This window comes from Mytilus californianus, unplaced genomic scaffold, assembly GCF_021869535.1.
Source record: "Mytilus californianus isolate M0D057914Y unplaced genomic scaffold, xbMytCali1.0.p SCAF_4, whole genome shotgun sequence".
Lineage (NCBI taxonomy): Eukaryota > Metazoa > Mollusca > Bivalvia > Mytilida > Mytilidae > Mytilus > Mytilus californianus.
This window is the reverse complement of record NW_026262690.1, coordinates 81,658,253-81,674,944: the sequence shown is the minus strand read 5'-3', so window position 1 is coordinate 81,674,944 and position 16,692 is coordinate 81,658,253. Positions and strand designations below refer to the sequence as shown.

At 32.2% G+C, this 16,692-nt stretch overlaps 1 protein-coding gene across 1 annotated transcript; it reads left to right on the top strand.

The window, feature by feature from the left end:
- Positions 1-1,490: 1,490 nt before the first annotated feature.
- On the top strand, positions 1,491-14,284 carry LOC127738684 (uncharacterized). Its single transcript, XM_052250018.1, has 3 exons — positions 1,491-1,560; positions 8,327-8,387; positions 11,005-14,284. Exons 2-3 carry the CDS (start codon positions 8,374-8,376, stop codon positions 13,769-13,771), a joined length of 2,781 nt encoding a protein of 926 aa, XP_052105978.1. The 5' UTR covers positions 1,491-1,560; positions 8,327-8,373; the 3' UTR covers positions 13,772-14,284.
- The last annotated feature ends 2,408 nt before the right edge of the window (positions 14,285-16,692 follow it).

Here is a 16,692-nt window from a genome sequence, read left to right as displayed (position 1 = left end):
TCCACTAAGAAGTCAATGTTTTCGACTGAGAGAAAAACGCATGACATAAAAAAAAATTCAATGGCTTGATAAAAGTAATAAATATTTAAAAGTGACCTTTTTTTCAATTTGTCTTAAAATTTTGTTCGAATGGGAATTAGGAGTGTTCAACTTTATTAAGCGAGAGCAGAAGTGCCAATGTCTACTTTTAGTGTTATTTTGCTTTTGCAGTTGTGCCATTTAAAACCTGGTCAGTATGCCAGCCCTTCAAATTATCTCATTTATTTTTGTGTGAATACCCGATAGGGTTCTTTCACTTTTTAATCTTGAATAACCTGTTTATTACTTGTCAACTTGTTCAGGTTTTAAAATGCAAGACCTATTTGCTTCTGGAATAGGTTATCAAGGAACAATATGACTGCCCTCTAAATGAAAGGAATAATAGCTAGTACATATTGACCCCGCTTTTCCTAGTATGTGCAGTCTCTGATTTCTTATGTAGGTTGGTATTATCATTGTCTTGTTGATAGTTGTATTTTACTGGTTTCATTTATCTGTACACTTCTAGTTTATATATTATATAATTAATAACGTTGCAATTCTCTCAGGCCAAATTTACCAAAAACTGTTTTGGGTTATTTTTTAAAACAATTTTGGTCCTTTTGCTCTCATTTGTTCCCATTAATTTGGTTATCAACTCTATTGGTATCGAGCAAACCTGTTCAAGGGTATTTTAGAAAAACGTGTCCTGCGTACGGTATATTATATATTTCATAATATGTGTTACAACGTTTTTGCATTTATTTTGTAGATAGGCAAGGTGGAGGTTTCAGTTTCCTTTAAAAAGTAAATGTAAACTAATAAACCTATTTTCTTCTTTTCGTCGCCGATATTCAGTAAACCCGTTTCAATATGAAGGGTTTATCTTGCAACATCTTGCTTAAAGTAGGCTAGTGTTAAACTGATGAGATGGCATGCGAATAAAGGCATTTAATGACCTGTTTCGTGCCTATCTGATATTGAATACTTTTCGAACTGTTTTTACCATTTGTTCTAATGATGTACAGTTGAATATATATTTAACATATTTGACACAACCGTATTCTTGATGTCCGTGTCCAAAGACAGGAGTCTGTAATCCAGTGATTGTCGTTGGTTTTCTCTTTTAAATAGTTCAAATATTTTCATGCTGTGGCCCTTAAAAGCTTATTATACGCTGCGGGGTTTCCTAATTGGCCTGTATTTGTTTAAGTCTTCGTCTTTGAAATTGGTCTCTGGTGTATAGTTGTTTAATTGGCAATCTTACCACATCTCCTCATTTCTATTTTACATTTAGTTGTTAAATGCACGTCGATTGAAATAGTGTTCAAAAATTAAAACTGTTAAAGTTAGTAATGTCCTCGTAGGGCTAATACGGATTTTCAGAATACAAGTTTACACGGTAATTTCTATTTAAGTACATCGTATTGCGCAAGTGTGACCATATGTGTATTTATGATACAGATAGATAAAACACTTATGAAAATAATGGCATAGTCGTGACGAATGTGTGTAGTGAATCATTTTTGTTTTCGCTTAATGGTGAGTCGATAACTTTTATTTTTATAATATTTTTATAGAATTATACATGAATGTTACATCCATAAACATGCTAAATTTTAATGTTTAACTTTGTTCAAGGTTCTGTTGAATTTTGAAAGTTAATTTGCAGATAAAATTCGTTTCAGTGTAAAGTTCGCTGGGTTTTTTTTTCAAACTGCAGAAGTAATCAAACTCCTTTCCCCTCGTATGATTTTCTTTATTGTTACGTGAGAGGAATGACTGTTTTAGTCCACTAAAAAGAAAAACAGCTCATTATAAGACTAATAAAACTGTCCTTGATCTTTTTTTTTTACTTATGTAACCATACTGGTTAAACGTTCCATACCCAAAATTATATATCTTTGTTTTTACTGTGAACTGAGAAATGTCTGTTCACGTGCTAAATGTCTTAAATTCAATGTGTCTGAAAAAAGTTATATAAATATAAGATTTATAAAACAATGCAAAAATAACATTGACTTTTTTATATAAATATTTGCTTTCTGTCTTTGTATAACTTCGAATTATGTATTTTCATATCGTTTCCAAAAGCCTTTAGTACGATCCATTTCTTGAAACCTACTATTTTGAGAGAAAAAAAAAACAAAGTCTAGAGATCATAGGAGTGAAAACAATAACTTACGATTGTCTGCGATTACAGAAATTTGCGGTATCATCCTGGGTCATGGTTTTCGGTGGTATTTAATGACTTATACATGTCCAAAGATGGTATTTTGACATATCCTAGTGAAAATGAAAGTAAATATCAAATAAGCACTACGTATACAGACGTATAAAGACGCAAGGAATTAATAAAGTGTATTTTTTATCAAATAAGCATAAAACCTAATTATTTTCCACACTTAGCTGTTTTTTTTTTTTTTTTTTTTTTTAGTTTGACTGTATATTGTAATGACATACATGTAGTAAAGAGTTAATTCTCACTATTCATTGCCATTTGCCAAGAAAAGAGCACATGAAATAATTAATTTTGCTGCAAATGTGGATATATATGCGTATATATAAAATGCATAAATTGGCCAATAGTTCTCATTAATTCTGAGAGCCACATTATATTATTTAACATTACTTTTTCAAATTGTATAATCAATAACAAATGTTAAAACAGCATATAAAACTACGGAATACAAATACGAATTTAGTAATTGGATAACAATACAAAGATTTCAGATCAGTTTCCGGAATCATCAGTACAAAATAAGACTTTTTTTAACCATAATGACAATTAAAATGATATTATGATCATCAAGGGTAGATAAATATGAGTATCTGATATGGTATACTTTTTATCTAACATCAAGCAATTTACACACCAAATACTAAATCAAAAACTGAATGTATTATTAAAGATATTGCCTACGCGTAACATTATTTTCACTTTAAATTAGTTTTACGAAGGTACAAGATGATAAGTTTGGGTTTATCAATAACGGTAGTGTAAAAATAAACAACAAGAAAACTCTTTACATATTAAATACTGTATCGAAAGAAAAAAACTCTGCCTTAAAAGTTAAAACTTAATTTTTGATAGCATTATTGTTATGCAACCTCTTCCTTGATCGTAACAATTAATTTCGTCTATTTGCTCATTGTGCAACAATAAAGTACAGTGAAATTTCAAACAGTATATTGCATGTTCAAAATAATATTAGCATACTCATTATTTTCAGTTCGTAATATATATTTATCGTTTGATGAAATAACCTGTAATTCGTTAACTACTATTAAAATGTATAAAAAATAGAAATTAAAACTTTGTACAATGACAGAGTTCATATTGTCTGCTAGTAAGCATACAACACCCCTTGGTGGCTTTGGGATGTTTTTGCTCTTTGGTCCGGTTGTTGTCTTTTAGACACATTCCCCGTTTCCATTCTCAATTTTATTACACGATAGATTTTGTATTATACACACATTTAAGATACCATAGATGCTTATTATTTCGACGCCAGCCGCGCGTTATTTGTTGAAATAACTGACAAACCTGTATTTTGGTGTCTATAATAATAATAATCCTTACTTCTTTAAAAATATTTTTTTTCATTTTGATGAATAGTCAAATACTATTCAAAATTTTTCGTCACAAAGTGGATTCTCCTAACCTCTGGCCGACATGTAACTGTGTATTTTAATGGTGTCTTATCTCGCAGTAATTCAGTGTGAGTTCACATCACTTGAAAAATTTATATAATATAAATCTTCTTCGTATCTATACCTTTATCTTTTTTACAAATGAACTTTGATTAAACACTGAAATTTTTCTAAGGCAATAGCCAATGTTTCAGTTTTCCTGTAGTCACCATCTCGAATTGGATGACCGATACGATATGACTGTGTTTCAGGTCAGTAGAAAAATGTTTTCGCGGTCATAGATTTTTAGATACCAGATTAGTCGTTGAATTTGTCGATTACAATTTTTTTTCATATCCCAATTGTGACATTTTGTGATTCGAAAGGGGGATGACTTATGTATAGTAGGAGACCCTTGCTCCGTTAACGCATCAGGCCTTGTACTTTTTTTTTTAGTTCTTGCGATTCCATCAGTTTTAAGGTTGTTTTATCCGTGATTTGTATCTTGTATGGTATTTGAACATGGTTAACCACTGCTGCATCTGAAGGTATTTATATCTTATTCTAAAAAGGACATTGATTGACAACTCAAAACTTGTATCTGTGGCACTCGATTATTTTAGTTTTCATATTGCCAATTTCCTATGCTTGAGTATAAACATACAATTTTTCCTGTGTATAATAAATACGTATTTCAGTTGATACGTTATGATAAAGTTTCTTCTAAAATACTTTTCTTCTAGACTTGATACACCTTCTCCATCGTTATATGGAATATTATGTCTGATTCTTTGTGTTAAAATTAAGTTAATAATTTGATGTTTGATTGCAATCTTTGAGGGACTGACGTTGTGGGATACAATGAAGGTCACATAACCCATTTGCCATGGTTCTGTGGCATTGATTACATTTTTCGTCTAATAAGTAAAATAAAGTTTTATGTTCGAATTCAATTATCAGATAATAAATCACCTCTAATCAATCTTTGTGTAAAGATGCATCTATATCGGCATAACAAAATCTCACAAAATGTAGATATTTTACACCTCACAGATTTATATTAAGTTTAGCTATTGAGTTTATATCTCAGATCTTAAGTAACTTACTGCCGTAAATAAAAGTTTCAAAAAAGGATGTTTTGCGAGGTATATAGCAGTCTCTCTCAATAAAGTATGTCATTTACACTTACTGTCATCGTATCAGATTTAAATCTAAGTTGATTTCTAAGATATGAACTGACCTAAGTTATGTCCTTTTCGCACTAAAATAAAATTTCACTTCGATGATAATTGATTATTGTATAAGGTTTATCAAGCCTATTTAGAGATAAAGAGTGACGTGTACTATCAATGTTTATATAGGACCTTTTGTGTTGTGTATACTTGATTTTTGGAGGTATTGTATATTTGTATCTTATTTATTCAAAATATTATATATTTATGTTAAAGAAATGTCGATTTAGCGGCCAGGAAGATAGTAATATGAGTTCTTGCCAAATTGACTGAGACAAAAGACAATGACTTAACTGGCCTCTCATGATATCAACTCCCAAAAAGAAAACAAGGATTTGGTTTAAATGCATAAAAAGACCATCCACGAACAAATTTACCATCCGTCTGATGAAAGATATATCAAAGACAATATTTTCCCTATCATTTAGGTAGGTTATAGCTTGTAATAGGCAAAACCTTTACTACGTGTATCAATATTAACACAGTAAAAGTGTTTACAAAATACCTAAAGAACGATTGATCGTTGTAAATAGCCAAGTTAAAAATTAATTGCAAGCGCACACCTGAAAAAGCAGGCAATCCTAAAAGTAAGAACAATAATTTCTCTTGATTAAAAAACTCATGGGGATGTGCTAAAATGATGATTTCTCTAGTAATATTTTACATACAACATGAAAGAGTTACTTTACGAGGTGATAAGGTGTGTCAGCTTGCGTTTGTTTAGTTGTATATTTGGGTTCAGAAACAAATTGGATGTCTAACACTATTTTCTAATTCATCATACATCAGTGTAATTAAAATACCTCCTTACTTCAAAGATTATTCTGTACCAATCACACAATATCACAGAAAGTACTTCAAACGAATGCACAAATAATCTAATTTATAAAATGTAATTTTTTTCATTAAGTACTTAGGCACTTCCCTTCAGGATGTGCAGGCATTGTCTGATACACTATTGTTTTATATGATAATCTGGTACTTGTGGGTTTTGTTTTTCCATTATACTTGTATTTCAAGGTATTCTGTTTTTCCTGTACTTGTATCAATCATTTATGTTTTATTTTTTATTTCGTTATTCTACTGATCGAGATTACAAGGAGGTTTAGAGAACTACATTAAATCGCGTCATGCATGTGTCTGTCCCAAATTGGACCAATCGTTAATGGTCGTGATTTGTTATTTCATTTTCAAAATTTAATTCTTGGTACATATAATGTTGAGAATTTGCTGTCCATACAAAATCACAGCTACTATTTTGAATGTTATTCAGCACAGACTTTTCCGAAATAAAGGACGTGATCGCATCCGCTTAAGCCATATCCTTCGTCTGAAATCAGAGATATCTAAAATACCTCCTTACTTTAAAGATCAGTCTGTACAAATCAAATATCATACCCATAACAACCCTAAATTTTTTCAACTGCAAACATGTGTTGTAGAATTTCAAAATCGACAACGTCACGATTGCAGCTGTTCAAATTCTTGATTCGTATATAATCCGAAGCACTTGTCCTACCTACATCAAAAATTATATTGTCCCGGCAGACAAAGCCGAAAACAATAACTTTATTGTTCGTAAATCACATAATAGTATCTGACGGAAGAGGGATGAGGTGTTGGCAACAAACTCTGAAACCCAACATTTACTCCTACGATACTTACTTAAAAGGAAATCATGAACAATCAAAGTTTGGTTTTATGTTCCTTTGGAATTTCATTAAAGATGAAGAGCTGGACTTGCCTTCACTATCCTCAATACCAAACTTACACAATAATTTCCTACAAGCAAATATTCTGTTTGGAGGTCGCGTTCAAGAGGGTATCACTATTTTAGTCATTTTTAGTAAATTAACTGTTCATAAAACTTTCAAATCATTCGAAATACTAAGGTTTTTCTACCACCAGGCATAAATGTTCTCAAATAGATTTGTCACAAATTTTTCGAATATTTGGTTTTCAATGCTAATCAAATACCGTAGATAAGTAGCATTTGGTAATGTGACAATCGGAAAAATGAATACGGGATAGTGTCTAATACAATTGGGGATGTCTGACACAGATAAACGATCAATCAACTTTCGATGATATGTCGTAAATTTTGTCCTCCATTAACCCTCATCCTCAATTTCTAAATATTAGGCGGACTTACCTGTTTTTGAATTTGTGGTTGCGTCATTTAATAATACTTCTATAACTACTTTTATTATTTCTTATACATTTGTTTATATTATATTCTTTTATCTGAGGTTTCCCCTATCTCTTGTGCTGTGCAGAGGCCGAAGTTCAAACGAGAGTTATCGTAGTTAAGGCCACTGCTTACGAGGAAATATTGGAGAATAAGTGTACGTGAAGACAGTAATTCAATAGCAGTGCATTCAGGAAGATTTTTATAATAATAAGTTCAAATACACTTGTTTTATAATAATACTTAGCCATTCAACATGATCAAAATTATAAAATCTGTTCAATTTTTTTTTTTTAATTGAATATTCATATGACTTTAGGGACGACATCGAAAGTTCAATTTAGGATAAAAAAAACTTAATTCACATAGTTTTTCACTGACCACACCCCCTTTTTAACTTAATTTGGGGAAAATTGATTGACCAATATGGGTATATGTTATCAGAGTATACTTTTTGTGTCAAGGGTCCTGCATATTGACTTGGACATTACTTTTTAAAAATATTTGAAAAAAGTTACGTGTATTTCTAGGATGCATCAAAGAAGGCACTGTTCAATTATAATATCATAAACACTACATTCAGCATGGATTCTACTTCCAGTACGATTTGATGGCTTTCGTATGGTTAAAGTCTAAACATATGTTAGGGTCGAACTTAAATCCATATTTTCAAATCCGAACATCGATGTCGAATAAACAAAACTTGCAGCAATTTTAATAGGTATATAAATTGAGTTTAATATAACTGTTTTGCAACCTTTTTTTCAAATGATATTTCAATATTATGACATCAATAATTAACATCCTTAAATGGATCTGCTGCAAGTCTGCAAATACAAAAGTTTCTTACTTGTAAATTAGATATTCATGCAGTCGAATGAAAGAGAGGCGTAAAATACCGAAGGGACAATACAATTTAGGAATATGACACTTGTTTTCCATTCGTTTGATATGTTTTTTAAAACAAAAAACTAAACAGCAACACAAGCCCTCCCAATATCCGGGTTGATCTCATGTGCTCCGGAAGGGTAAAAAGTCCTACCCCACATGTGGAATCCGCGTGATTGTTCATGTGAGTACAAACCCGAAGGTACGTCTTATTCGATGTGTCACATTCGAGGAAAAAACGAGTTTGTGGTTACTACGAGTGGAACATATCCGTCAGTACTTTGAAACATATATTCCATAACTTTGTATTAAGTAAGTACTGTAATCTATTCATGTAGTAATCATTTTAAGTTTGATGTTTTTGTAGAAAGCTGAATGGTAAGGAGCTTTTGAATACATAGTTGCATTGACCAGATGGAACAAAAGAAGTAAGATACTAATATAATTATAAATATAGTGATTTATTTGTATTTAGCCTTAATATTCTCCAGAAATATCAATGGAAATAGTTCTAGTTCAAACAATTTTTCACATTTGCCAAAATGCAAAAACCAGTTGCTCAATTTTTTAGTACTAATAAAGCGTTTTGAGCTCGTTTACGTTACATCGACGCGTGTTTGCTGTGGTTTTAATATTATTCTTCTGTTTGTACTTGTACTTTCATAAATACTTTACTGTATTTTTTTATATATATTATATACTTTTTTGACATGTGTAACAAGTGGAAGTAAACCAGTCTATATTCACATCAAGGCTTGATTATAACCCATTTAACGGGCCTCTTGTGCGATTGACCCGATAAAGTGCTTCTGGTTCAAGTTTCCTCCAGTGTGTCTGGTGTCGTCTGTTTAAAACTTATATCATATCAAATAAAGGCAACAGTAGTATACTGCTGTTCAAAAACTTTCAGAAGGTCTAAATATCGTTTAAATGGTTCGCATGGAGTAACTATGACTCGTGCTAGCTTTACCTTTCGAGTTACAAGTTTTCCAAACACACACTACGTTTCTTATCTGTAATAACTCCATTTATGTTAATGTGACACTTTTGTATCGATTTGTATTTGATAAAGAAAGCTCACTATACTCGCACAATTAGCAACGGCTTGAACAAACTCATTATGTTTTTTCTTTTCATTCAACACAATGATTGTACTATTTCCGTCAATCATTCAATCACGGTCTCTAGCTCAGCAAGCCTGTAAACATGTACTCATTTTTATTTCGCATTAAAGAGGTAAAGCCAATTTCCCCTGAATTTTTTTCACAGAAGGGCCAATTACAAAAAGTGCTGAAAGAATAAAGTTTACGATAAAAACAAGAAATAAAAATGTTTTTTGGTCAATATCTCGATTTTTATGTATTATGTTATGTGTGGAAAATAGTTAATTTAACCTCCAAAAAAGGATGAAAGTCAAATATGCGGAATTTACCGTGTTTTAGGTTGGAAAAACAGGGAATCCCCCTAGGAGGACACTTCAAACCAAAACAAAGTTATGTTTTTTGTTGTTGTTGTAATTTATACAACTTTCCCCCTCAAAAATGAAATTGGTTTAGTGTGTCCTTAATACCTAAAGAACAACTTTTTTAATAAAAAGTGGAACATCACTAAAGTTTACCTATATAGCTGCTTAATATCAATTATATTTTCAAGCGTCGCCGTGGCTCCATCGGTAGCGCTTAAAACTGTAAATAATGGATTGTTTTTAAGATGGGTTCAAATCTCACGCTAATTTTTCTCATTTTTTATGTTGAAATATTAAAATGTTATGTTTCTATCACATTTTTTCGGATGTTTGTTTAATTCAAAGAGTAACACTGAAGTAGGTGCTTGTACATAACCAATAACACGAGAATTGATTATATAGCAATGAAGCCCAAATGTTGTTTGTGTTATACACATAACGAAAAAAGGCCATATCAGAAAAATTTCAAAACAACAAAAATATTTTTTCTAAATCTTGAACAAGAACGTTTTAGAAAATGGTATGATATGTAACAAATGCAGACAGTAATTTTATCGCCAATTAACCAACTGTGTAGATACGTACTGGCATTGTTATATTGTACCACCGTCCCTACACCGGAACCTAAGTCATCAGAAAATGAAACAACACCACAGAAAAAATCAATTACACTACCAATCGTGACTGTAGGTAAAACATCAAGAAAGTGTTGAATCTGTCCCCCCTTTTTTAGGCGCCACTTAGGGGCATTCGGTTTTCGGTCTGTGCGTCCGTTCGTTTGTTTGTTCGTCCGTCCGTCCCGTCGTTTGTCCGTCTGTCCCGTTTCAAGTTTAAGTTTTTGGTCAAGGTAGTTTTTGATGAAGTGGAAGTCCAACCAACTTGAAACTTAGTACACACGATCCCTATGATATGATCTTTCTCATTTTCATGCTAAACTACCCCAATTTCACGGTTCACTGAACATAGAAAATGATAGTACGAGTGGGGCATCCGTGTACTATGGACACATTCTTGTTTAATATTTTGTTAGTTTTAAGTTAAACGAAGCTGTGAAATACATGTACGCTACAAATCACCTACCAACATTAACACGCTAACTGAAGCACCATGTTTTTTTAATACAAAACTAATTTCGAATATCTATTAGTTGATAATTCATATTTTAATGCTCCTCAAGGGCACTAACAAACAAAATCAATATTGGTTTTGATAAACAAAAAAAACAACAATAGTCTTGGCCTTGATTATTGTAGGAATACCTGTTCAAGGTATGAAAATAGATGATGTGACGTGTTTTCATATACTATAATTAGCATCTATCGGGCTATTTAAAAACATGATTTACCTAGCTAATCAAATGAAAAAAACTCACGGGAAAATGGCCCTACCTCTTTCATTTTGAATCGAATTGAAAGTTCAGTAATGACATACAATACAAGTGATATTCCGAACCATTTGACTTCTTAGTGTAGATGAAATTGATTGATTGGTTGATTGATTGTTGCATGGAAAATTGATTATGAAAATTGATTATGAAAATTGATTAAGAAAATAGTTAATTTTTAACGATCATATTTCAGGAAAGATGAGTGGATGTCGTTGCCAGTAAATGAAAAACAATTACATGATTTATTTCGAAGGGGTAAGCGTCATCCTGCTATGAAGATGGCTGATATTGCAATGAAGATGAAACGATCGCCAAATCAAGTTTTCGTATTGCTTGTTGGTTTAAGCGGTGCTGGGAAAAGTTCCACAGTTAATTACCTTTTCGAAACAAATGTTGCCGAAACCAGCGAACTCCGGTCAGAGACACGTTCAACAATTGAATATACAGTGCAAATGAAATCAACTGAATGGAGAATTCCAGACCTTCAGCTATCTATTATAGATACTCCTGGATTTTGTGACACCGATGGTCTTGAACAAGATGCAAAAAATATCATGTCTATAAAATATTTTCTGGAATCTCATCCGCATATTAGAAAGAGTTATCCAAATTTGGTCATGATAGTACTGAACATCCAGGACAACAGAATAGAAGGAGAAAGCTCTAATTTTGCGAAAATGTTAAAAGGCATCAGTAATGTCAATGCGATTGATAATCGCAATCCAAATGTTGTAGTAGTTCTTACACATGCTACTTCTATTGCTCGAAACCCAAAACGTTGGGAAGAAAAGGTAGAACTGAAGAAAGCACAAGTTCAAGCTATGGTTCAAGTTCATCTAGGAATTAATCCAGAGATTGTGGTACAAGAAAACCAACCTGAAGACAATGATCTAGAGCCTGATGGTGATTGGTATCTCCTGCCAAACGGTGACAAACAGCCAAAGATATTATTTCAAGCGTGTAAAAGAATATTAAACAGAGCAAAAGATGAAATAGGACATGAAGCTGTCGCAGTTTGTTTTAGAAAAGGCTTGGACAAGAGCGTAAAGACGGGACAAATTGTTTCTGCTTCAGCAGTTAAACCGGAACATACCCAAGCAATGCATACAATTTTGCTCCAGTCGGTAGTAATGGTTTCGACATCAGAGGTAGGTAGCATGTTAGAGAATTACAAAAAGCAGAAAAATGTGAAGACGCTTGATAATGGTATCTTAATTCTCCAAGTAAGATTTCGAGATCTTGGTATTTCAAGAACAGATGATCTGCAGAGCATGTCAATGAATAACTTAATGGCAAAAATGTATCCAATCAGAATAACCAAGGAGATGCAGAAAATTTTAGAAGAAGTTTTTGGTTTATCTTACGAACAGAGTGCTGGTTTTGATTACCATGTAGGAAAGGGTTACAACATTTTTAAAGATTCAGCAACTCAATTTTCACCATTAGTTATGCAAGAAAATGACAAAATTCAATATGGACTTCCTGCAAATGTCAAGCTGAAAGAATGTGCCTCATTTGAAATCAAATGTGAATCGATTAAAGATAATAATGATTATGTAAGCCAGCGATTAAGAGAGTTACATGTAGATACAGAAGGAGGCGTCAATTTCGGATCCTTTAATTTACAACTTCGAAGTGGGTATAATGAAAGCAGTGTATCCAGCAATTCGGCAACTCAAACGTTAGATAAGTCATCATTCTTAGTAGAACACAGAATTCAACAAGTAGAAGTCCGGCAACCGTATACAACCACTGACAATTTTAAAGCTGATGTCAAAGCTCTTCCTGCAGACTATGACCTAATAGATGAAAACAATCTGTCGAAGTGGAAAGCTTTTTTTGACAAGTGGGGAATGTATGTCGTTACTGGTGCATACATAGGAGGATCTTTAACTGGTCAGGTTAAGGTAGTGAAGGAGCAGTCTGCCAACAGCACTTTTGAAGACGCACAAACTGCATTGGCAATTAAAATGTCTTTTCTTCAGAACGATGCAGCGTTGGATTTTTCAAAAGAAGAAGAACAAAGTAACATCAAGAAAAATATTTCCACCATTCATTCATTATCTTTAAATTGGAGCGGTGGAAACAGAAAAACATATAAAACGTCTTTGGAAAACATTGATCGAAACGATTGGATTGCATGGGTAGAGTCTTTGGAGTATTCCCCAGTTCCTCTGTGGAGTTCTCTTGACCTGGTACCTTTATATCATCTGGTATCTGAAGTTAGTCCAGAAAAAGGTACAAAAATGCAGATGGCTATGAACTTAGCTTTGAAGGGTGAATTTACTTATACCCAACCAACAGTTGATAATAGGAATAACGCTGCTCCATCCAATAGCAATGGTGGCGGTTGTTTCCATGAAGATTCTCTTGTAATGCTCCATAATAGAAAGCTAAAACGAATAAAACATCTTTCAGTTGGTGACAAGATCCTGACCATGGACAACAATGGAACACTTGCACAAGACGAGGTAACTGCATGGATTCATCAAGTAAAGACCGGTCAGTTTAAATTTCTTCAGATTGTTCATGACCTTGGCATAATTACACTGACTCCGGAGCATATCATATTTGTGGGAAAGAGTCGAAACCCACAACATGCTTCCAATCTTAGACCAGGAGATGAATTAAGCTTTTTCACAAGTTATGATAACCGTCAAACAGTAACCATGGCTATTGTTTCGTCTATACATAAGGTAGAAGGAAGAGGAATTTATGCTCCATTGACGTACAGTGGTCGCCTACTGGTGGACAGTATTGATGTCAGTTGTTACTGTACCCTCAATCCACTACAGATCGTAGGAAAGGACATAATATCATCACATGCACTTGCGCATGCAGGTTTTTTTCCGCTTAGGATGGCTTTCAAGTTTGGTTTGAACATCAGTTCCAGCCAATTTATCGACGAAAGTGGAATTCATAGCTATGCACGATTCCTTATGAACGTTATACTGGGGTGATTATAGCATTTGTTTGATGTAACATTTCATGTTTGAACATTGCTTGTTGTTCTTAAAGTCCCACTTACAACTTACAGATCCCTTTAGCACCATGTGTTCTTAAAGTCTAAAGCATATATGTTTCTTAAAAACGTTAACAAATTTGTTTTTAAAGATATATTATTGCAAGAGAAATGGAAATTTTCCACAAAATTATTTGCAGTTTATCACACATTGTTGTCAATAAAATGGAATTTTATGCGACAGCCATACAAATGAGAGATTTAGCTAGCTATAAAACCAGGTTTAATCCACCATTTTCTACATAAGAAAATACCTCTACCAAGTCAGGAATATGACAATTGTTATCCATTCGTTTGATGTGTTTGAACTTTTGATTTTGCCATTTGATTAGAGACTTTCCGTTTTGAATTTTCCTTGGAGTTCGGTATTTTTGTTATTTTACTTTTTATCTGTCGATTTAAACTTTTGTTAGTTCTTTTTTCTTATTGAATAAATACAATAGCTATTGTTCTCTGTGTAGTTTTTTTCACTGAGACCTTTAAATTTCTCCTAAGAGAAATCCATTACTCATTGATTAATTTACCTGAAGATAAAAATTATCTTCTAAGTAGATGAAAATACATGTATAAACTAACACAACTGCATGTGTGTATTTATTTAATATCAGTGATATAGTATCAATCTGTTCAATATAAATACAGATTCAAACATTAATAGTTGATTGTTCTGACAATATTTTTAACATTGTTCCTATTGAAATTTTTTTTTTTTTTTTTTTTTTTTTTTTTTTTTGCGTTCGACAAATAAAAACTTGAAAATGTCGATGTTTAAATTAAGACCTTCTTAAATGTATTCTATGACTAAACAAACACAAACAAACGTAAATTTCAATAGAAACAATGCTAAACAAAATTGTCAGAAATCAACTTTTTATGATGTTTATTAAGAATTAATTACCAGGAAAGTCAGCTTGGCCAATTCAACGTCAGCTTGACAAGTTCAGATACTGTGAACGGGTGTTACAATTATTTTTTTTATCAGCTGATGTTGAAATCATTAAGATAGCTTATAATAAAAAAGCCTCGAATGCTTTGGTTTAAATTTTTCTGTACACGTATTTGCTTCGCTGCTAAGAGAGGCGAAAGATACCAAAGGGACATTCAAACTCATAAGTCGAAAATAAACTGACAACGCCATGACTAAAAAAAGAAAAAGACCAACAGACAAACAATAGTACACAAAACACAACATAGAAAACTAAAGACTGAGCACCACGAACTCCACCAAAAACTTGGGGTGATCTCAGGTTAGGCATATATAATGGATCATGTTTGAAAAGGTTCGAATTATGGAACGTCCTCATTTTTCACGTTATGCTTTATGTGATTTTGAGAATGTAGAATTATTTAGATGGATATAGTTACCTTTTTGAGTTGGTTCATTGCAATATAAGGTATCTGCATAGTTGGTTTAATTTTTTAAGTTTTTAGAAAAATTTTCATATGATTGAAAACATAAAATTTGAAACTGAATTGATAATATTTCAAAATAAAAGATACTACACTAACATCTTTGTAAAATACATCAAATGTAGTAAAATATCTGTTCTGGGTGAAGCCTTGGCTTATATTTAAATATGAAAGACAAGATCTCTAATGAGGCTATGTCGGCAGTTTTTGCAGTTGTGCAATAAATGCAGCAGGTTTGGAGTCCTAATGCAAATATGTAACACAAAATTTAAAAATATAAACCGTATAATGTTTATAACGTCTTATGGTCATCTAAAGAATGTTATTTGGTAGATTTACTATACTTTTTGATTTTTGAATTCAAGAGGCCGAGTTGATGTCTTCTCATACTTTGTCCATTCAGATTAAGATTGTATTTTCCTTTTTCGTAACTAGTATCAATCAAATATTTAATTCAATGGAATATCTGACTTGGAATTTATAGTTGAAATATTTTTCATTGTTTTCCAAAGCAAATTATGTCAAATTTAAATACACACGTCCCATTAGACAGAGAAATAATAGAATTAAATATTGAAGTATTTACATGTTTACCTATACAATGTTTCTATTTTTGTTTGATTTTTTATCCGTGCTAATATTATGCTACATACAGATATTCAATTAGATGCCAATAAAAGTGTTTATTAAATTTGATGTTTTTCATATAATTTTAATGAATGTAAGAATTTGGAGAAAGCATGTTGTCCCGAAGTTAAAAGGAAAAAAAAATTGCAGATGTTTGTTTTCCAGCTTTTAGTTTGTTATTTTGACAAATATTTCTATGTATTATTTTGATAACTTGAAAGTTTTTATCATGGCAAAATATTGTTATTCTTTGACGCTAGATTTGAGATACTAGTAACATGTTTGTTAAAGGAGAGATTACTTTGTTTAGGTTTCTATTACTTAAAGTTTGTTTTGTTTGTATGTAAATGGGATTAATTGATTGTTTGTTTCAAATTCAGGTTACATGTTTGGGGTTAAAAATGTCGTATTATGCTTAGACTTTTGAAAATGGATTTTTTTTTGTCTCCACCTATATGAAATTTACTGATCTGCAGCAAAACATATTTGACTTTTGAACACATCATTGTCCCTTTTAATTATGGTTCTTGTTACTAAACCCTTAGTTTGCTGCGCTGTGTTTAATTTAGAATTCTGACATTTTTATCGATCGAAGACACATTTTTCTACCGATCGTTTACACACAGCGAAAAGTTTTTGCACATGTTCAGCTTCATAAATGAGCATATATCTATATCATATAATGCAACATGTTCCAAATGACTTATTTAGTTCATACAGTAATCGTTCATGGGTTCTCAGCTGAAATGATATTTATAAATACCTCTGCCATATCCGAGGTACAACGCATTGAAAATTGTGTTACTCATTCCAAAAAGTGTT